A 22,250-nucleotide genomic window follows, 5' to 3' on the forward strand; every position below is an offset into this window, starting at 1 on the left:
TCTATGAATGTACAGTGAAACAATATTTACAAATCAAATGGAAAAAATGTCTATTTTTGAACTGAGGGCTCTACCTGGCTACAGGCTGCAGAGCAAGTGTAATCTATTTTGGAAGAATTCCAAGTTATGTTCTTTGGCATTTTAACAGAAAGCTTACAATGGTAGAACTCTGCTGTTAGCCTCCATGGAATAATATAAATAAGACTGCAAGGGATTTTGCCTTACAAGACAGTGCATTTTCATCATGGATTCTGAAGGGTGAAGAGACGTGGATAATGTGGGGATGGGTTATAGAATTAACAGCTCAACAGAATATTCTGACAGAGACTAACACTTATTCCTATCTACCTATTGCTACAACACATGGAAAAATAGTCACCCCAGACCAATTCAATCCACAGTTGTCAAGTGTAGGTATCCTGTTTTCAGCGGCCCAAGAACATTTGAACACAGTTTAAATAGGGTGATTTTAAGATTTTTTTTCAGTGCACATTTCTTTTTGTATGTCCTGGACAATTATTTGGTTACACCAAAAAAAATGTGTTTCCTTCTTACACACAGAATGATTTCAGCTGTAACAAACATGGAAATGTAACAAGTCTAAAGCAAAACAGGAAATGAAGCATCTGTGAAGGAAATTAAACGAGAGTGAGATGAAAAAACCAGCATAACAATCATGCAAATTATGTTACCTCGCTACCAGCCACTGTCGGTCCACCAAAAGATGAACTTTGTCAATTCGAATGTTGTTAGCATAATGGAATCGTTTGGGCAAGTCAGGGGTCAGGTAGGGCTTGAAGTGCTGAGGGGATTTTCTGCACTGTACAAGAGGAAAGAGTACAGTCACGAATTTCACTCAGTTTCAAAAAACCAGCCATCATTCAAAATTATCACAAATATCTTAGTAACACAAGCACAATGCCCATTATTCCCAGATAGCTTCTTGGATGACCTGCAGATGTAATTTTTGGCCCCAGAAGCAATGCAAGGAAATGTGACACTTTTTTTGAACCCTTTGAAAATCGACTGCATACAATTTATATATCAAGTCCACAAATACTGTGGTAATAGTATATCTAAGACTTAAAGACACTCAGCAGAATTGTTTAGTCTATATTTCTATACTAATGTATGTCATTGACATCTAGTTGGTAAGACTACACTCACAAGAGAAAGTTCCCTGGCAGTTTATTTCTGCCACCTTCTGTCACTTTACCATTCAATAAATAACAAAGCAAGCCAAGTATACACAAGATAGCACAGTCTAGGGTTTTAGCTGCAAGCCTGAACATGTGAATGCCCATTGCTCAGCTGTTAGCTAAAGATCTTAGCTTTTACACCCACATTTAATGTGTTCATATAACTGCTGCATTAGCAGGCGTGCCATGGAAGAGCTTGGAATTGTGAGCCTAATGATAATCACATGCCATACTGCAAAGACTTAACTATATATGGCCATTAGAAGCCATTCCAGCTGGCTGCAATCATCACGGCAAAGTTTCAGAAGTGTTGTTCCTGATCAGGAATCCAGCACTGGGATAACCCAGAATATCTAAAATGCAAAGGAAAGAGCTGCTAGGAAGCTGGGTAGGCCACAGAAGTGTTTTACTGTTTACTGTTTTACCACACCATGCCTGGATTCTGGTCTGACATCTTCACTTCTAATTACTAGAGTTGTATGCTCTTCAGAGGATACAGATTAAACATGTGACATGACAGAGACTGTGCCTCAGTAGTCATCAAAGAAGAACAGAGGAATCCAGGAACATGAAAAATAAGGAATCAATGTGTTTGCTAGCCTGGAAGAAGAGGTCTAATTAAAAGGAAAAATAGAGGAAATCAGCATATGACTTATGTCTATTCATTAGAAATTAATAGACAACACACAACTCCCTTCTCTGCAAAAACCCCTCATTCTAATAACCAGGGAAAAATACACCAACCAATTATGAAGAGAAAAGGAAAGAGGACATATCCTGATACCAGGCTGATACCTTAAGGCACAGGATCCCACATCTCTGTGACTATTAGCAGTAGGAGTTTCAGCTGAGGTTGAGAACTTCATGCAAATGGTAATATTCCCCTCATACCAATGATTTTGATGTGACAGACTCCACATCATACAGTGAGGTAGGGGTAGTACTGAGAAAGCTCTTTCAGCTATTTGAAGCCATTGATCCTACTCCTGCATGTCCAGCAGATTACAGGGAGGCCTCTAGTGGTGATTTATCAGAAACCTATCCATTTGGGAGCCCAGGATTTTTACAAACTGAGAGCATTTTTTCTAAATGTACCACAACACCTGTCCACTGCTTAGCCCAGTACAAGCCATAGAATAGAAAACAAGCTGGCAACGAAGAAAAGAATAGGAAGTGCTGACAGCACACTGAGAGCAAGCAGTTTAAATGTTTCAAACACTGAAAATCGTAAAAGGAAAGAAACACAAAAAAGACAACTGCCCTACAAGTTTTTTAGTTTGTCCAGCACATTGATCTCACATGCATTAATGTGTATCTTGAACACTACAAAAAAAAAAAAAAAAGAAAAAAACAGTGAATTACCTGTCTAATAAAGTATAAGGAAAGAACCATGCACTGTCACATCACCTTTCAGTAAAAGAAATAAATTTGTTTTTCCTTTGGTTTTCACTCTGTTCTGCAGTTCTTTGTTTGTATCCCTCAGAACCCAGGTGTCAAAGTGTACCCCACATGGGAGACACAGGCAAACTTGGACCTGCCCTTAAGTGCTACATCCATTCAGCAAGGCTCAATTCCAAGCTGAATCACCAGTACGGGGCCCTGTCGTGGTGTATACATAAAAGTACTGCAACTATTTCAGTGATATGTCAAAAGACCCTAAGATAGTGCCCATCTTGCCTAACAGTCTGTTTCAAATCAGATCTCTAAAATTTCCAGAATCAGACACTTAGAGAAAGTGTGTAAGAACAAGCCAGGTATTGAATGAAGTTTCTTTCTAACACCTGCTTAGTTTCTTTCTGGGCTTCAGAGGCTTTTTAAGTCAGATGTTCCTTGTGGATCAGGTCTAAAAGCCCTTACAGGCCTGTCCTGTATTAATGAGTCTAAAATCCTCCCCTCCTACTTATATTTCCAGCCTCTACAACACTTCATGTCAATGTGCTCTACAATGTCATTATCTGTTGTGTGGAAGAGTTACTTTAGCCTAGCCTGAGTGCACCACTTGTGTTCCAGTGCTAGCAGATGCCTATTGTCTAAAGCATCTCTCTGCTGTATTCTCTTCTATTATGAAGATATACCCTAGTTTCTGCCCCTGAAGTCAGCCACTTCGCTTTCAAAATGAGGTACAGAAAAATTTTCTCTGAACAGAGATCCCCTATGGCAAACCTTTGTGCATCATCTTTGGACAACTTCCAGAACTGCCTTCCATGGTACATTGGAGCCAGTACACTATTTAAACTGTCACCATAGTCTAATTTTTTTTACAAACTTGGTTTTTTCCTTCAGATTCCTATCAGGAGTAGCTATGAGTAAAAGTTATGAGAATATTATGAGAATATTTACTCACTGTGAGGTTTTTAACGATTCCTTCTGAGTCAACTGTTAAAAAGAAAAGATGAATTAATGTGCATTAGAATGGCTAAAGGACAAAACCTCATGAGAAAAACTCAAACATGCTTTTTGTCTATAAAGTTGATTTTCTTTATTAGCTTGTGAAGACTGTGGCAATGATAGCCTTCCACGGGTAGGAATGTTATGTTTCCAATGGTCAGTGCCTGTGAGTGTGCCTATGGAAGTAACTAGAACACTACAACTTTGGATAGATCAGGACAGACCATAGAAAACTGCCATGGTGATGACTGCCTACACCTACAGCTGACAGATCATCAGACCTGAGCTTTTTTCTCTTATCTACCCCCTGTTTGAAGTATAACCTCTTTTACATTGAACAGGACATGGAGCTGTTGTTTTGTATTTTGCTTCCAGCAACAGTCACAATGGAAATTTCAGTCTATCTTGGTATTTTCACCTTGCACATTCTGAAAGAGTGATTTAACTATTTGACATTAACTTTCTAAAAAGCAAATCTGAGCACTTCATGGAAGAAAAATTCCTACAGAAAATCTAAGACTATTAGAGGAAATGAGTCAACAATTTTATTGAGACACAGAAAAACCATGAGTATTCTTTCCTCAGCTCATTACTCTGCTTTTGTCTGATTTAAATCAACGAAAGTCTGCTTTATGTCATATAAATGTTGTTCCTTCAAGTATAAGTACAATTAGAAAACATGAATAAAAAGTTCAATGGGATCCCAGCTCTTATTTGTGACCTGCAGTACCTATGCCTTTTACAATACTTTAAAAATTCTTTGAAGTCAATACATAGAGCATTTCCTTCATTTTATCTCGATTCTTTTTCCTGATACAGAAGGTTCTGAGATTATTTTTTTCCGGTCTGGTAGCATAGTATCTACTTTAAGTCAGAGTTAGCTCACATGCTTTGAATTTTCTGTTCTTTTGAGATACTAGCTAAAGGGCTTAACCGAGGCTTAGATTCCACTGTGCTAAGGTTCAGATTCTGTAACTTTGTACACTCAGAAATATTCATTGCTTCAAAAAGACTGACTCTGCCAGTGTTGCACAAGAAATCTGTGAAGTGCAATGCATTCATGAAAGACCTGAATTCCAGTTAAAAAAAAAAAAATGCTACCTTTACTTCATCTTTCCAAGAAAATACAAATTAGGGTCTGCAACATTTTTTTGAACCTTCAGTTTCATCTAAAGTGGTCATTCTTGAAAAAAATACCCCAAACAACCTCCATGGATGTTGAAGCCAAGTTAAGGGAAGCAGAAAGCTGCTCATACTGCTGATTACTACTGATTATCCATTTCCTTTTCTTAAATTTTATTTGTTTATTTATTTATTTATTTATTTATTTATTTATTGCTGTGTTATTGCTTAATCCCAGGGTTGGTCCACACTTACAGGTGAAATAGTCCTTTGGAACATTCTGTGCTCGAATGCGAGCTGCAGGCCCAGCATATAAGTAGAAATCCACCTTTTTGAAGTAATTAGTCATGAATTCAAACTGTTTGCAGTAGGTCTTCTCCATCCCTGAAGGGCAACATAGAAACACTTCTTTTTCATATGGCAAGATAAAGTGATTTATAAAATGGATTAACACTACTAAACCCACATATTTCACAGATGAACAAAACAGTGACTTGGCAAAATTAAATTGAAAAAAGAAGTATATACATTACCATGATCAGCTAAAACAATGAGGTTTACACACTTGTGCAGGTTTCTTTGCTTAAGTCCATCCATGAGCATGCCCAGTGCTTGATCTGCTGTTTGTAAGGCATTGATTACCTGTAAAACAAACCAGTTAAATCTAAAATCCTTAAAAGTTGAACTTTTTGCCTTCATGCAAATAAAAAGGTAAAACTTTTTAGGTTACAAATTAACAAACATTGAACTACAGTGCAGGAATAAATAAAAGACAGCTCTGAGGATTTTCCAGGCCACATGCTTCCAAATATCATATAGTAATATTATTAAAGTTCAGTCTAAATACAAATATTAATATTTTTTCTCATAGTATGATATCAAATTATTTTCTGCAAGTCTGTTTGGTTTATTGTTCTTTTGATTCACACACAGTGTGGGAATCATGACAATAGACTCAACCACAAGCAAAAGTTCTTAACAAAAAGTCATAAAACAGTCAAGGGCAATTTTTCATCTACTGTCATTTTCACCTCTATAAACTGGTTAAGTTCATAATACAACAACATTTTTAGTGCAATTAAGTATAAGAAAAATATAGAAACTACTTACACCAGCACTAACTGGTCCAAATGAATGTCCAGAAGAATCTGGTTCCTCAATATATAAAGTGTATATATCAGGCCTTGAGTTAGAAATAAATAAGAATGGAACATTATGGGAATTTAGAGGTAGCATCTAAATCATCATTTTGATTAGAAAAAAAAAAAAAACAATATTAAATGACATTTTAAAAGGAATTATAAATAACCTCTTTAAACCTTGATAGCAGTCCATATAGCAAATATAATCATTCAACTTCCTTTGAGTTTTGTAGTTAATCAACATGGGCTCTTTGAAGTTACAATTTCAGAAACAATATCCAGTGTCTTTAACAGGTAACCATAAATCACTCTGGAAAAATTCAAGATCTCAGACACCAGAGCAAACAATCCTTTTTGAGATATAAATGGAATTACCATCCAAAAGGCCTCTTCCTGACTAAGTAGTGAGAGACTCTACAGAGCATCTCCAAACTGCAAATGCATTAGGACTTTATTAACAAATTTTCATATAAAATATTTAATTTCTTTACACATCAGAAAGTTAATACCACAATCAGCACTGACATTTACTTTTCATCCTGAATTACTTACTGCAATTACTTTCATGTGTTTAACCTTTCTTGTGCAATAGCCTTCATATAAAATCTTTCATCCATATACTTAGACTAGAAACTGAATGTTTAATGTTTCCTACAGGCCACACACCAAGAAAAAAGTCACAACAATCAAATAAAACTCATGCAACAGTACATCCTGTTCAGATACATGTTCACTTTTTAATCTTTTTAAAAAAACTGACTTTTTTTAAAGACCTACAGTCTTATCATAATTATGATAAGATACAGAACAGGCTTAAATTCATAGAATAATCATTTGAAATTGTGAGGAAGATTCATGTTTCACAAACACCAGCAGAAATTCCAGTTGCTAGGCATTAAAACCTTTGTGTGCTATAGTCTCACAAAGCGGGTAGATATTACAAAGTGTTACCTCTCAGGTTGGGCATTATCAAGCCATTTCAGTATTCCTGAAATCCTCTCTTCGTATGGAAACGAACTGAAAAGAAAAAAAAAATAAAAGAAGATATGATGTTAACAAGACTTTCTGACTAGCAGTTCTATTTCCTAGATACAGAGAAAGTGTCCATACTCTAGTCATATATTAAAGTCACAGATCTGGAACGAAGAATTATGCATTTTCACAAGGTATAGCAACTAATTTTATTACTCTTATTTTTAACTGAATATGTCACTTTAAATGGTAAGTTAGACAGAACCTAATTTTGCAAACACAAACCTGTGCTGGTGGGACTACTCATATATTTAAAAATACATGAAAAAAAGTTATTTTAAGTACAGGAAATAAACCTGAAATGCAAGTTAGAATAATTTTTATTCTTTCCAGCATGTATAAGCTTTGGACTTCCATATTTTAAAAGTAAGTAATAATCCCATCAAAGTCTTTGTGAGGTCATGCTTTGTTTCCTATGAAAGAATTCATCCATTAAATAGCTCTGCTTTCCCTCAAAGTCATGCACAACTGTATGCTAGTTACTTACAGTTCTCAGGTGTTTTTCTGAGTACCAAGCCTACACATCACTGCTAAGTCTGTTATTTATAGACTTATGGTTCTCTGCTTGCTTTAGATTATCTTTCTAAATGTGAAGAATCATGGGAGATACACTGCAATCATCAAAATCATCAAAAATTTAGAAATAATTTACTAATCTCAACACCTTCCTTAGCAAAAGAAAGAAACAAACTGCAAGAAACACAAACAAACAAAAAAAACACAACAAAAATAATGCCACCAAAACTATGAAGACAATTGGTACTTCCCATGTGTAACCTTTGAATTACTTAGAAAAAACATACAAGAACTATGATTCAACAGCTGTGTGCACATTATCAAACATGCAAGCAAGAGCAGAGGAGATTTAGAGCCCCTCTTCCTTCAGTAGCTTCCCTATCCAGCAGTTTCTTCTCAGTAAGTTTTGTCTCCCATAACCTCTTGCCATGGCTTCTTAGTTTGTGTTTGTTGTCTTAGGGTATAGGTTATCTGTAAACCTATTCTCAAGCGCAGGTATTTTTAAAGTGCTATGTAATACCTATTGATATTATGAAAGGTTTTGAAAACTTCAAGTATTTCTAGTGATTCCATGACATAAACGGGACAATGTCACATGGCACTTATCCATCAGACTTGTTTAAAAATCTTGTATTTCATTTCCTTCAGCTGTCAAATAGCAGTCTGGATTTTTGGAGTAAACTGCAGGAATTTACTACAAGCCCTATCAAATCTTACCCGTTGTATACGGTGTACAAGGTAGGGTACTTTCCCTCAATTGGAACGTCAGAGCCTGGCCAAAAGAAGGTGCCTGCTTTCAGATTTTGGTGCATTGCTGTCAGCCAGACCTTTGGGTAAAGATACAAACAAATGATTTTTTTGTCACCACTGGAGGACTTCAGATCACAAAAGTAGAAATCTGTGCTGCAAATATAATTTTTTCCTTCTCCTTTCACACATCACAGTTACCTAACGACCATATCTGATCTGAAGTTCTGTTTTCTACATGCACATTCTGAAGAAAATTAGTAGCATGGAAACCATGGTGTTGTCATTTCTTGGATAGTCTCAGCACAGAAAAAAAAACATATATAGGTATTTCCATAAATGGCAATGGACAGTGATCCTTTTTCCAGTGGCAAAGCCCACCAGGATCAAAAAGATGGAAGAAGCTCCTTAGGGATACTCAGACTTGAAATTAGGAAACATTTTATTACACATCCAGTGTCAAACACCGGAACAGGCTTCCCAAAGAGGTTGTTGCTACCCTATGCCTGTCAGTGCTTATGAGGCATTTGGACAACACACTTAAAAATGTGATCTAATGATTGGCCAGCCCTGAGCTGGTCAGGCAGCTGGGCTAGATGATAACTGTAAGTCTATTCCAACTGAAATATTCTATTCCATTAGTTTCATTTTGTTTTGTATCTATTTCTACCTCAGATATAGGTTCTAATTATATGATTTTATTATAAAAGGGCATACTTCTATTAATCCTGAAAGTTGTGGTTGTGTTACAAACCTGACGGATTCCTTCAGGAAAAAAGAAACAGCACCAAAATCTGGGTACTTGAGTATATTATAAACATTATTACACAGACACACATATATAAAGGTATATTAAGTAAGTATACTACATATTGCATATATTTGGGGTTTATTTCAGTACCATTGTTAGAGCTTAATTTTTCTAGGAAATTAATACTAATCATAACCATAGGTACAATTTGGAGTTGTTATGAAATGTGCTATATGTTATATAGAATTGACTTTTTTTTTCAGAAATTAAGCTCTTTGCTACTCCCTTCCTTGCTTTTAAATGCCTGGACATTTGCAAATAGATATGTGTAAATAGATGTAATTTGGAAACCAATTTCATTTTGTAGCAAGTCATCAAAAGACAAGCAAAAAAAGTACCCCAAAATCATACCATACTGATAATTTACTGTGGCTCCCTGTGGCAAGAAATCCTGTCCAGGACTAGATGAAATATTTCAGTCTTTTTTTATTAGCTGCCATATTAAGTGAAAATTAACATTTGAAGAGACCTTTTACTTTCATAACAAGCAAACTATTTTGTAGGCAGACTATAATATGAAGCCTACATGTTATCTAGTACTTTCTGAAAATATATCAGACCATTTTTAATTTTATTCCCGTTTTGTTTTATGTATGACACAAAGCACTCTGGAGTTAAATGGCATATGACAAACAAACCTACTGGTTGCCCTTTCCACCATTCAGGTTTGAATTTTTCCTGCCCTGAAAGTGAGAAATGCGCATTCAAGTTTACATCATACATGTTGTTATCAATGATACCGTGAGACTCTGGATACAATCCCTGTAAAATGAGAATAAACAAAATAAAATACTTAGTCCTGAAATCAAATGGGCCCTAATGTTTCAATGCACACCTGTACAGTGTGCAATTTTTAAAGAACTGTTTTATCTTAGAAACGCTTTCTCAATTCACACAGATCATCTTCCTGCCAACAAATTCAGCATGCCCATCAAATTCCCTTTTCCTTTCCAGCCCAATATTTCCTTGCCAGCCCAATTAAAACCTGATGTGCTGTAGATTAAGTACCCTGTATGTCATGTGGCTGCATGTCAGCTGCCAAACCCACCCTAACAAACGCTATCATCAAAAGGCTGTGTCCTCACCCATGCTCACCCGTATCCAATTAAACTGACAAGGATCAGGAATAACAGGCTCATAGGCCAGGGACAGATAGCACAACATGTATCACATGTACACACAGATCACGCCTGTATGTACCATCTCAGCATCTCTATCTCTCTCTTATATCTAAAGCATGAGTTCCCATGTCCCACAAAAAGACAAGCACCACAAAATCCTTTCTGTGTTATCCAGATAATGAAAAGGAAAACCAAAAGTTCTCACTTACTGTGACAATAGTGTAGTGGTTTGGGAAGGTTTTTGTGGGGTAAACAGCTCTCATGTATTTTGAATGTGTGCCACATGTTTCTGCAACAGATCAGGGTATTAATATACATTTTCTAATATTTCTTTATAATTGAAAACTAACAGCCTTAAAAACAAACAAAAATCACCACCATCAGTTGCTGTGATTTTAGATGGAGAAATGTCACTCCAAAACAAGACTCATCCAGTCCTGGTGCCTCCTTGTGAGCTAAGCCTACTGTCCCGTTGCAGTCAGTGGACCTGGGTGCCCAAATCAGCTGCCTAAAACCTAGAGGTCTAAGGTGGTTTGAGAAATCTTTAATGATCCTGTCTGGCCTTCAGATGTTCCTCCTCCATCTGGTCTGCCAATCCAAATAAATTTCTCAGATACTTCTGAGATCTGAAATGGCCTTGCTATGCACGTTTATGCAATGAGACTGAAGTCTGAGGTCAGAATAAACAAGATATCCTGCAGAGCTGATGGGTGACAAACAGGGAAGGACTCAGTTGCTTAAGCACTGGAGCCGGGTGCTGTTTGAGAAACCCTCTGATGTCTGTGACATCTGCATGGAAGCTGGCAGTTTTGATGCAAATCATTTTGAGATCTGTGTTCTCCTGACACAGCCGCTGAAGGCCTTGGCACTCTGAACTATACCAAAAACACAGATTAGAGCAACGATTTGTCCTGTGATACCCTCTGTCTGTTGATTGGGCTGACTTGTTCTCTAGGCTCTTGCACTGTGCTGTGCAGACTATATTAAATATAAAGGCACTGACTTCAATGAGCATATAATCATCTCACATGCCGATATCTCCAAGAATATGTCTAAACGCAGGTGCTCTGCCCTGGAGTGAATCCCACCCCAGGTGTCCTACCTGTATCTCCAAACATTGCGTGATTTTTCATTTATCAAAAGGACTCAGCACACAAACATTTGTAATGTCTAAAACCACTGTAACATTCAATTTATTTATCCACAAAACAAATATGTGAAGACTGGAAGATGTCTTAAAGATGTTTTTACATCTAACTCACATGGACAAAGTTCTATATTAAGATGATTATTTCATTCATGCTCAAGCACACTCTATTCACTGATGTAGTGTATTTCAGTCAAAGAACAGAAGCTGATTTTTAACTAAGCAACCGAAACAATGAAAGAGAGAAATATTTCAACTGTTCCAATGTGATACAAAAAAAACACCAAAAAGGTTTAAAGAGTGTTTGAAGAATGGAAGAATAGTTGAAAGATAGGAGAAAATCAGCAAATTTTTCTGTGGATTTCTCTCGCACAATAAAGGATCTATATTCATAGTGTACATATTCTACAGGCTTGATTACCTTTACTGAAAGTTCTAGGTTAAAGGAGTTAATAGAAAGGAAAGATTTTATGCTACAAATCAACATTACATTTTTTCTTTTGCAAAGACAGAAATTTCCCTTTCCTGTAGATTTCTGAGAAATATAAGCATGAATGAGCATAAACAATTGCTCAAATTGACCACAAATAAGAGCAATGCTGAATTAGATCGGTTCTTGTTTCAAAACATTTCTTGGAAACATAGACATAGAATGGTATTTGTTCACTTTGCCAGTTTGGCATTCCCTTTTCACCTTGTTTCAAAATACTGGAACTGACTACTGACTTTAGCATTCATGACTCCTTCACTGATTCAAGTTCCTTCCAGTCAGAATGACATCAGAGAATAAACAATTAGCCTGAGAAGTCAGGTTTGCACGTTAGTTCAAGTTCAGGCTTCCGGATACTCTCATTATTCACGAACAAGATTGTTAACTATTCAGTAAAATGTAGTACTTCATAACATACAGGTGAAATTTTCAAATGATCACAATAGAAATATAATGTAATATTCTCAGGACTGATACAAATACTGTCAATTTAGACTATTGCTGATGAGAAGAAATTACTAAATATGGAGACATTTTGTCCAGGCACGAAGTGTCTGGAGATCTGAGTTCTAAAATATTCAAGAATTTTAACCAAATGTGCACTAATGGTCTCACTTTTTAGAGCACTTTAAAGCACAAGCAAAAGATCTTCAACTTACTCTTCCTCACAATATACAGAAATACTGGAAAATGGTTACTAGAGCCTTACTGCAATAATATCAACATACTAACATCTTAAAATATCTGACTTGAAAAAAGAGAAAAATTTCCCGATAACTCAATGTATTTTACTTTATACTTTAATGTTCAACCCCTTATCAGCTATTTAGCTATTTTTTAATGCAGTACTAAGAGTGCAGGAAATCCTTATCTGGAACTTTTTCTCAGTTATAAACTGTATTTTAATGTATATTTCAAACTGTGTATTTAATAAATAGCTGCTGATCAATATTAGAGGCTTCATTGAAAAAAAACAGTAAAGTTTTCTGCGCAAAATTCAAGAAGTAATGCAGAACATATAAGGATGAAAATATACAACTGATGAGAGAGACCTGATTTGTGATTTTTTTTTTTATTGCTGAGCAACACATATGCATGACACTAGCAAAAGGGACTAGAGAGGTTACATGCAGACTTTTAAAGAAAGCAGTCAAAGCACATTTGGTAACTTACTGAGTTTATTAATATTTGGCAGCAAAGAACTCCAAGTTTCCAAATATTCTGCTCTAAAACCATCCATTGAGAAAAGGATAAGCGGTGGGAGAGTAAATCTACAAGAAAATATAAGTTTATCATCATAAAGAAGTTTGAACAGTTATTAATAAATAAATCTTATATAATAATAATAATAATATTAATAAATATTATTAATATTTTTAACACTATAAATTCAGCTTTTATAAGCAGGATCTAGAATATTCATGTGCATTCCAGAATTAATAACACAGTGTGAGATAAATAAATAGTTCAATATTGAGAACAAATGTACAGTCCTTCTGGTAAGAAACACTGGAAAAAATACAAGTAATCCTTTCAATCATAATACTAAAAAAAATAGTTACATATTGACATCAGGCAGTAAACACTATCCCAGTTTGTTTCTTATTAACAACGGTCTTTCCAAAACACAGAAGCACACTAGCATCCATAGTTTGTATAAAAACAATCTGCATAAAACAGCTTGCTGATTTGAATCTGAAATTAAATGTATCTTTATATTGCAATGATTTTTATAGTACTTAAAGGAGTCCCCTCCACTGCTTTCCAAACTTTAGCTTATGAAACTGTGTTAACTCAGCAAGTTATTTGTTAACCTAAAAATAGGTTCATTTTATACCCATGCTGGGAGGTGCATGCAGGAACCCACAAAGAAGTCACAATGTTAATGGTCTTACAGTTATAATTAAACTAAATTAGCAGTAAAATAAAATAATGGATAACATCACAAATACCATAACTGAACCAGAAATTAATTCATCTTTCTTCAAGCACAACTTTTAAATGGTGTTTCTGCCTAGCCTCTATCTATGATTTTGAAATACTGCACAAATAGAAAAATTTTTTCAGCATTTGTAGAAATACAGCTGCTTCATAGCTCTCTTTTAAATATATCTCTCTTCCTGCAAAAAAAACCCTCAAACAACCCTGTGCCTAAAGAGTTGTAATCACAGATTCTAAGTGTTATTACAAACTGCATAAGGTGACTTATCTGAATTGTCAAAGATACAATATGGTATCATAAAATGGACTATGAACAATTTGTGATAAATGAACCTTGAGATAATTCTAACAATTTTTCCATGTCTTTGCAAATTGAATTTCAATCTGAATTTGAACTCCTGTACTCTGCCCTAAACTGTAAATGATCAATGAATGTGCAACAAGATGACAAAGGTTTTAAAAAGAACATTCCTAGCCACAAACCATTTCTACAGAATATTCCCCAGAGCAGAGACTTTACTCTCCATAAATATGAAAACCTGTTTCAGAACAGTGGAATATTTCTGACCATCACAAAGATTTTATTTGCTAAGAAGACAAGTTGCTTTATCCTACCCGACTGGACACTGAGGGGTTTCAATTGACACACATGGCTCTTCTACCCAAGATGTTTCACCTAAAAGGTAAAAAGAATACTGAGTTAGCACTGAAAACACACCACCACCACCAAAAAAGGCAGTAACCTGATCTTTTTAAAGCTCTCCTTGTAACATTTTCTGCTTTAATGGAAAGGTAGGGCTAAAGCCACCTTTACTTTAGAAACAATTTGGTGCAACCCATTAAGTCCTCAAACCCTGAAAGGACTAGTGCTCACAACTGTAAGTTAAAAACAAAGCACAGATACTACACAGAAAAACAAACAACCAAAATTTAGAAGAAAACACCATGAAAGTTTAGTCTTTTATTGGGTTTTAATGTAAAATATTCAAACTCTATCCTGTCCACACTGGGCTACTTATTTCTCATTTCTTTTCTGGGTACCACTGACACACTTAAGAGATCGGGGCTCCCTTCAGCACTTCTTTCTTTCTGTATGTTGTGGCTTAACTCCTTTTAGCTTTAATCTGCATTTAGGTAACAAATTTAATTTTGCAGGAGTTGCCCTAAATTCATCCCCTTCCATAGCATAAAGGAATTCTGATAACAGATACCACGTCACCAGCATACTCCTCAAGTGTCATTCCTGTAACTGAGTTATACCTGCGCTATTCTTTATGTGTTTAGCTGGAGCCAGTATGAAACAATTACCCATGAACAAAGATATTAAAAAACAAGTAAAAATAAGAAATCAAATCTAAACCTAGATTTATAACAAAAAGCATGGGAAATTTTAAATTAGGGATAACTACTACAATATATATTTCAGGTTGTCTCCAACTATTTTTTGGGGGAAAAAAGGAAAAAGAAAAGTAAAAAAAGGAAACAACCCACAACCCCCACATATGGCATACTTCTGCAGTATCCAAATCATTTTGTCTTTCTCATGAATTACACAATTCACAGTTCTGCAGAAACAATCTTTCTCACAGTCAAAATACCCAATGCTTCACTGCAAAAGATATTAATTTTGCAAGATGTCAGTCAGACTCTGGTCTTGAGGAACAAATTCATCTACCTTTATATTTTCAGTGTTTGCCCATCTATTTCATGGAATAATTGATATATAAAACTTTTTGACTTTTGATTTACCTTTGCAAATGCTGTAATAATTTACACAGCAGTCCTTTTTCTGCAAGCAGTCATCAGAACAAGAACAGTAACTTCCAGATATTCTTGTCTCACCACAACGGAAATTAGTGCATTTCCAAGATCGGGCTGAAAATTTGAAGAAAAAAAGTTATTATTCAATTCACAGAACCTCATGTGAACTTCTTTGCATGGAAACAGGTAAAGAAAAAAAAATGTTATTTATATGTACTGTTCGAGTTGCTTTAGAAGTTTGCTCTGGAAAGAAAACTCAGGTTTTCATTTAACACAAAAAAGCCTATTTCTTTGGCCATTGAACAGTAACACAATGTCGTAAAATAATTTATTTTACAAAGGTGTCCCCACAGTCATCTCCCTCAATGCCTTCCATGTTTTGCAAAAGATCTAGGGAAAAAAAAAAACAAAACAGAAAACCACCACCACTCCACATTTCTTTTACAGAGGAGAAAGAGAAGCAAATTGATCTTTTTCATGCTCTTGTACATAAGTTCTAGCAGAGAGCAAAAAGAAAGAGAAGCAAGGGTTGAAGTGGGCAGAAAAAGCAATAAGGATGAAGAAATATCTGAGCAGCTGCTGGGAAAGCAGAGACAGTAACTGGAGAGGAGCCTGGCCTCAATGCAGAACCAGGCTACTCCCCTAGAAGACAAATGGACTCCTCCAGTCCCAGGCACCCACCAAGGTCTCCATGGGGCTGGAGAGCACAACTGACTGGGAATCACCCCCTTATTTTCAAATGTGAAAGAGGTACTGGCACAACAAGGTTGCTTCAGATAGGAGCCCTGCTTAAAGATAACCCATTATTTCTGATCATGTTTATCTTCAGCTTTATATGTGCCATGGAAAATGCTTTGGTTATCCATAAGGGACAAAAATACAGGGGGTCTGATTTGAGAAATATGCAGGAAGATTTTTTTGTCCTGCCAGTTTACCAAGTTACAGCTCTCTAGCCACCTGACTACAGAGGCAGCTTGACTCTGCCACATCCACCTGAACAGGAAGAATAACTTTGCTGTGAGGGTGACAGAGCACTGGGAAGGTTGCCCAAAGAGGTTGTGGAATCTCCTTTCCTGGAGACATTCAAAAACCATCTGGACACAAGTCTCAGCAGCGTGCTCTAGGATCTTGCTCGGGCAAGGAAGTTGGACCAGATGACCTCCAGTGGTCCATTCCAACCTTAACAATTCTGTGATTTTGTGATTTTTGTCACATTTTCCTCCCTAGGAAATGCGACATGACTTCTGTGTATCTGCATAAACATGAGAATTACCATTTTCTATTACAATCACATGAAGAAACAAATTCAAAATAAAATGGACACCAAGTGAGCACAGCCTGGAGGGGAACTTACTTGGCTCCACACAGGTGTCCTCATAGTCCCAGCAGCAGTCCTGACGCTCCTTGCAGCCGCTGTCGCACTGGCAGCCGGGCACACCTTTCCTGTGTGGCTCACCGCACTTGTGTCTGCAGCTGACTGTAGGGAGAAGGCAGCGAGGCTGAGAGCTCAGATAACCCTGTCCCAGGTAAGTCAGTTAAACAGATCATGGATATGAGCTGCACGGAGAGATGTGCTGAATAATTCCCCAGATCTGACTCCCTATCCATTTTCCAATATGGTCACTAGCACACGGGCCAACGCGGTGGAAGCAAGGCTGTCCCTTGCTTCCCTCTGGGAAGCTGAAGGTCTGACAGCTGTTGGGACCGTGCTGGCCCGCAGCCTGGGGCTGTTTCTGCAACAGGTCTGTGCAGGAGCACTGGCACAGGAGGCAATGCCAGGGTGTCCCACACTGCCAGCATGAGGGAGACCGGTATCTCCCCTGCTCGTTTCTCAGTCTGAAATAAAAGAGGAAGAGTGATTCCCACTTTGGATGTTCTGTAATATACCTGCGTGGGATGGAAGCTCCCTCAGGGCTGGGTACCAGAGCCATGGGGGCTTCCCAGGGACAGCAGGGCAGGGACCAGCAATCAGGACCCATCCCACCACTCCAGCCTGGAGTGGGGCAGCTGGGGCAGCACAAGGGCAGCCCCACACCAGGCACAGGGCACTCCCCTGACAGCAGGGACAGGTCAAGGCCAGGCTGCTGGCCTTTGGGTGTGCCTGGCCCAGCAGGACTCATGGCCCGGCAGGGCGAGGCTGGAGCTGGAGGCCATCCCTGCTGGGTCAGTGCTGGGCCCTGGACAGGGTGGGGACAGCCTGGGGCAATCTCCTTTCCCTGAGACATTCAAAAGTGTCTGGACAAAATCCATAAAGTTTATTGGTCTGCTCAGGACTCTGCAATATCTCTGCTACTTAATTGTTACAATGTCCCTTAAAAATCACTAGGTTTGGCTGTTTTAACTAAAACAAAGAAAAGAGTCCAAATGAGGTGCCTGGCATTGGAAGTTGAGATGTATTCCTCAGCTCTGACACCTCAGAGCCAGGTGAAAGGACAGCTCTGAGTCTCCTGAGGACTCCTGCAGACAGCCCCAAATGTCCAAAGATCACTTGCAGTTCCTCACCAGCCTCTACATGGTCAAGCCTTGTATCCACATTCTCTGTACTCCAGACGTACTGTTTGAACCCTGCTGAGCTCCTGCATTTCCAGCTTTCTTCTCCAGTCACACAGTTAAACAAGAATAGGTGTAACTATCTATTCAGATTTGATAGGGCAATTCATAGGTTCATGCTTTTGCTGGATGCACTGCTTACAGATTTGGGCTATAGGATCCACTTTGTAGGGTGGATGTTTAGCTCTATGCAGAGCTAAAATGACTTCCAAGTGATCAAAACCCAATTATGGTTCCATTTAATTTTATTTAGTAGGGCCCATGCTATTGAAAGTCTTGAGAATCTTGAGAAGGGTCTAAGACTTGATGAGCTACCAGGTAAACAAGTACAATATGTGTTGATTAGCAGTGAAAAAGAGCCTGTGCTTCCTTGAACTCCTCCAGTGTGGGATTACTACTGTTTTGATTCTAAAGGAAGTGTTTTATTTAGTTCACAGTGTGTTGTGTTTGTTTGTTCTCACCTAGATTGACCCCTTGACATCAAACCATTTGGTTTTCTAACTAAAAAATACCATTTCACCAAATCAAGCCACTTCCCCCTTTTTATTGTATCTTTACAGAAACTCATGTTTGCAAAGAATATTCATAATCAGTTTTAGCATCAGATACCTGAACTATGCCAAATATATTCAAAGCACAAGCCCTGAAGATGATCCAATGATATTTCTTTCACAAAATATTGTTTAAGTAATTGCAATAATTACATGTAATAAGATAAAACATATCTCAAATTTTCTGGAAGAGTTAATGTAATAAAACTTCCAAAAGTACTGTGAACTAGGTTTCACACTTTTGGAAAGATTCAGCAAGGAACTGGGTGGTTTAGGATAGGTTTTTCAATTATAGATTTTGAGTGTTCAGTTTTTATACAATCAAACTTAGAAAATGCAAGAACTTTATTTAATTTATTTAATTTATATGTAATTATACGTGTTTCTATAATATATATAAATATATACATATGGTGTTTTATGTATTTAATTCTTTATTTTATCACATTTATTTTATCACAGACTTTCCACAGATCATTTACTTTACACCATAAAAGAGCCTTTGCTGAAAGCCTTTACCAGATCCACATCATTGGCAATTATGCTGAAAATATTATAAACATACCTTGCTCCTGGTTTCCATGGTTGAGTCCTAGTCCTAAACCTAGTCCCAGGGATACAACCACAAAAGCACACAGCAGAACCTGTCACACAGACACAGGGAAACCAACGTTAACAACTGTGATAAATTGCCATGTTTAGTAGAAATTAACTCTATTACTAATATTTCTATGAATGCATGATTTCTTAAGAACTAATCATTTCTCTGAAGTTATCAAAAATTGAGCCTGAAGATAGGAGAGGCACAATAATTATAACCTTTGAAGCTGAGGTTCTAATGCTTCACTTTTAACCTATGGCCAGTTGTAATGTTGCAACTGGGGAAATCTTTGCTGGAGAAAAGAAACCAGGAAGTAATCACTGTGTTTATCTGTTTTGCATATACTTTATCTGTACAAATAAAGGCAATTACTTTCATTTATCTTCTGTATTTACCTGATATGGTCACAAGGATTTCTTAAGACATTTAGCTGGATTGAGGCTGCAAGTGTAAAATTTTTACTCAAGTGCCAGTTTCTTGTAAGTCACCCAGTCAGTAAGGTTAGAGGAAATTGAAATGTGACTAACAGCCCAAGGAAGCTGCCTAACAAAAAACAGCATAACTTTCGGGAGACTGAGGGAAAGCTAAGGAAGCCTCTATCAGCCCAATAGACACCAAAGACAAATGGCAATTCTTACTGGCTGAAAGGTGTTTAAAAGTGACAATCCTCTCACAGTATTTTGCGATGTATGCACTTTCCTCTTCACTAAGATAACCATGTGTCTTAGTTTAGGGCAAATTAGGAAGGAAAACTCCAGATGGGGATTTCCCCAGGGAAATGCCCCTCCCCACTAACTGGTCCGAGGAAAAAAAAAAATTCTATAAAGAGAAGTAAAAAAAGCTGTTTATTTAACAAAAATTGAGTAATATTAAATAATAAAACCTCTTGCTGTTCAATGAGATGGCAAATCTAAAAAGAAAAAAAGTCCTTTTCATGTGGTGTAGCTCGGCTCGCTCAAGTTCTTATCAGTCCCTCCGGCGCTGGAAAGTGCCAAAGCCCAGGCCCTGGTGGGCCACAGGCGTGAGCTCCCGGGGTTTAGCTGGGTGTTCAGTCCAGAGCAGGCTTGCACAGATCCAAGAAAATTGAGAAAAAACAAACAAAAGTCCAGAAAACTCTTCTGCCTCAGCTAGCTAAAACTAACTAAAAGCCAGAGAGAAAGCTCTGTCCCGCTGTCTGTCCGTGCTGCAGACACCACAGTCCAAGAGCGAAATGTGTGAGAGTGATGTTTTTCCTTAACACAAACTGCGCGCTTCTTCTTCCCCCTCTCTTGCTCTCAAAGCCAGTCTTAAAAGTGCAGAACTTAATATATAATATAAACCAGACGATTAGAGATACCAGTATCATAAAGTCACCCCAAGACACCATGGGAAAGAAAATGCATATCACAGAAAAAATCACCATGAACCAGCCCAGTTTATGTCCCATTTTTGTCTCAGAGCTTTCTTTTGTCTTCTGCCAATTCCAGGAACCAGCTGACTGATTCCTGGAAATACTAAGGTTAAAAATAAAGTAGAACTGAGAGACGGTTGTTCTCAAGCTCAGTGTTATTGTAATGGTCTTATCTGAGACTACAGCAATTTTAAGGAACTGAGAACAACCGCACATGCATCCCCTGATCTTTGCTGCTGCTTGTCCTGCCTGGCAGGTGCTGGGCAGAAGTGTGGCAGCAGGGAGGGCTGCTCAGTTCTCAGGTGTGGGAGTACAACTGATTTATTTCTCAGGCAACACCAAACACTAGCAATGCCATAGTTACTTCCTTCACACTTTCTCCTTCTCACCTTTACTTTCTTCCTGCTATTTACTCACAGGTTTTTGCAGAGATGTATCTCAAAAGTAGTGGAAATGGAATAGGTGAGAAAATGATGAGAGACAAGTGAAGTAAGGATGTGTGGAAAGACTGCTCAAACTGGCAGAAATGCTAAAGTCCCTTGAAAAGAGGCCTCAGGTGTGAAGGCAGCAGTTTAATCCTACATCCAGTCAGCAGAGTATGAGAATAAGGGTGTTAGGGTGCTCTTTTGGGCTAGACCAGCAGCCACGCTTTCTGGGCAGGGAGGATAACACTGCCAAGTTAACCTAACAGGTCTGGCTTTACTCACCACAGATAAGCCTAATCACCAGGACATGTACTTTTCACCTTAAAGACACTATGGTTTTACCCTTCATTTTGATTAAAACTCACATTTGTAATTGAAATAAATAGATGATACAAAATTGAAGTACAAATTAAAGTACAGGTATTTCAGCAACAAAAATTCCCACTTTTTCAAATAATGAGACAGCTGAAGTAAAACCCAAAAACTCCTATCAGGTTTGCAGATAAGATGCTGCATTTATTATAACATTAAATTATAACATTATACACAAACACCCTCAATTTTAGATATTCATTCTAAAGGTGACATAACATTGGTAGCAACTATTGAAATCCTCAGTCTTTCCACAGCTAATTTGTATGACTAAACTCAGGATTACAACTATTTATTCATAAAAAAGTTGTTCCTAGTGCATATGCTTCATTCTCTGGAGGACTTACTGGACAGTGTGACTCCTATTTGTGAGTATACAATTCTCTGCCTAAACTTCCAGGAAAAAAGTTGCCAAGAAAGTATTTCATATATTGGATTTACGAAAAATATAAATTGTGTGGAATATTAAAAATTTACACCTCCAATATGTAGATTTTGGGTTTTGTACAGGCAGGCATTTGAAAACCAGTGCATCTGAAAAAATATGTTTTAAGTTACTCAAATTTCTCACTTTTCACTTGAAGTATAATTTCCACAAGTACCACTTGAAGGTATAATTTACTTTCCTTTATAGTTATACAATTTTCCCGAATTGTTTCTCATGACTCATTTTTAGTTGACTTGTCTGCTATTTCATCTTTTTTTCACCATTTCCAGTATTTCCCTCATATTTTGTGCAATCCTTGCACGATGCAGCGTTAAATAGGAACTTGTACTATGTGAAATTGTTCTGGTGACGTAGAGCTGAAGAGTATAGTAGCTTGACTCTCTTTTTCATAAGGCTGTTTTAAAAATTAAGTTGCAAGCCTTTCTAAAATCAGTATCTGTAGTTTTCTCTAAATTTCAATTTACAAATGCAATAGCTTGTGCAAACATGTACAATA

The 22,250-nt window shown here is 37.3% G+C and overlaps 1 protein-coding gene across 1 annotated transcript in view; it reads right to left on the reverse strand.

The window, feature by feature from the left end:
* The window catches only part of ENPP3 (ectonucleotide pyrophosphatase/phosphodiesterase 3), a 36,086-nt gene that overhangs the window by 12,751 nt on the left and 1,085 nt on the right, over positions 1-22,250 (reverse strand). The window contains exons 2-15 of the mRNA XM_014263697.2: positions 19,084-19,162; positions 16,772-16,894; positions 15,406-15,531; positions 14,272-14,332; positions 12,889-12,986; positions 10,288-10,367; positions 9,600-9,719; positions 8,117-8,226; positions 6,803-6,868; positions 5,820-5,892; positions 5,243-5,351; positions 4,965-5,093; positions 3,544-3,575; positions 693-820 (exon numbers count right to left, since the gene is read on the reverse strand). Coding sequence (XP_014119172.1) covers positions 693-820; positions 3,544-3,575; positions 4,965-5,093; positions 5,243-5,351; positions 5,820-5,892; positions 6,803-6,868; positions 8,117-8,226; positions 9,600-9,719; positions 10,288-10,367; positions 12,889-12,986; positions 14,272-14,332; positions 15,406-15,531; positions 16,772-16,894; positions 19,084-19,162 — 1,334 coding nt within the window. The remainder of the gene's footprint in view (positions 1-692; positions 821-3,543; positions 3,576-4,964; positions 5,094-5,242; positions 5,352-5,819; positions 5,893-6,802; positions 6,869-8,116; positions 8,227-9,599; positions 9,720-10,287; positions 10,368-12,888; positions 12,987-14,271; positions 14,333-15,405; positions 15,532-16,771; positions 16,895-19,083; positions 19,163-22,250) is intronic.

Source organism: Pseudopodoces humilis, chromosome 3 (assembly GCF_049639895.1).
Source record: "Pseudopodoces humilis isolate 2021_Gansu_Grassland_sample_001 chromosome 3, ASM4963989v1, whole genome shotgun sequence".
In the NCBI taxonomy this organism is placed as follows: Eukaryota; Metazoa; Chordata; class Aves; order Passeriformes; family Paridae; genus Pseudopodoces; species Pseudopodoces humilis.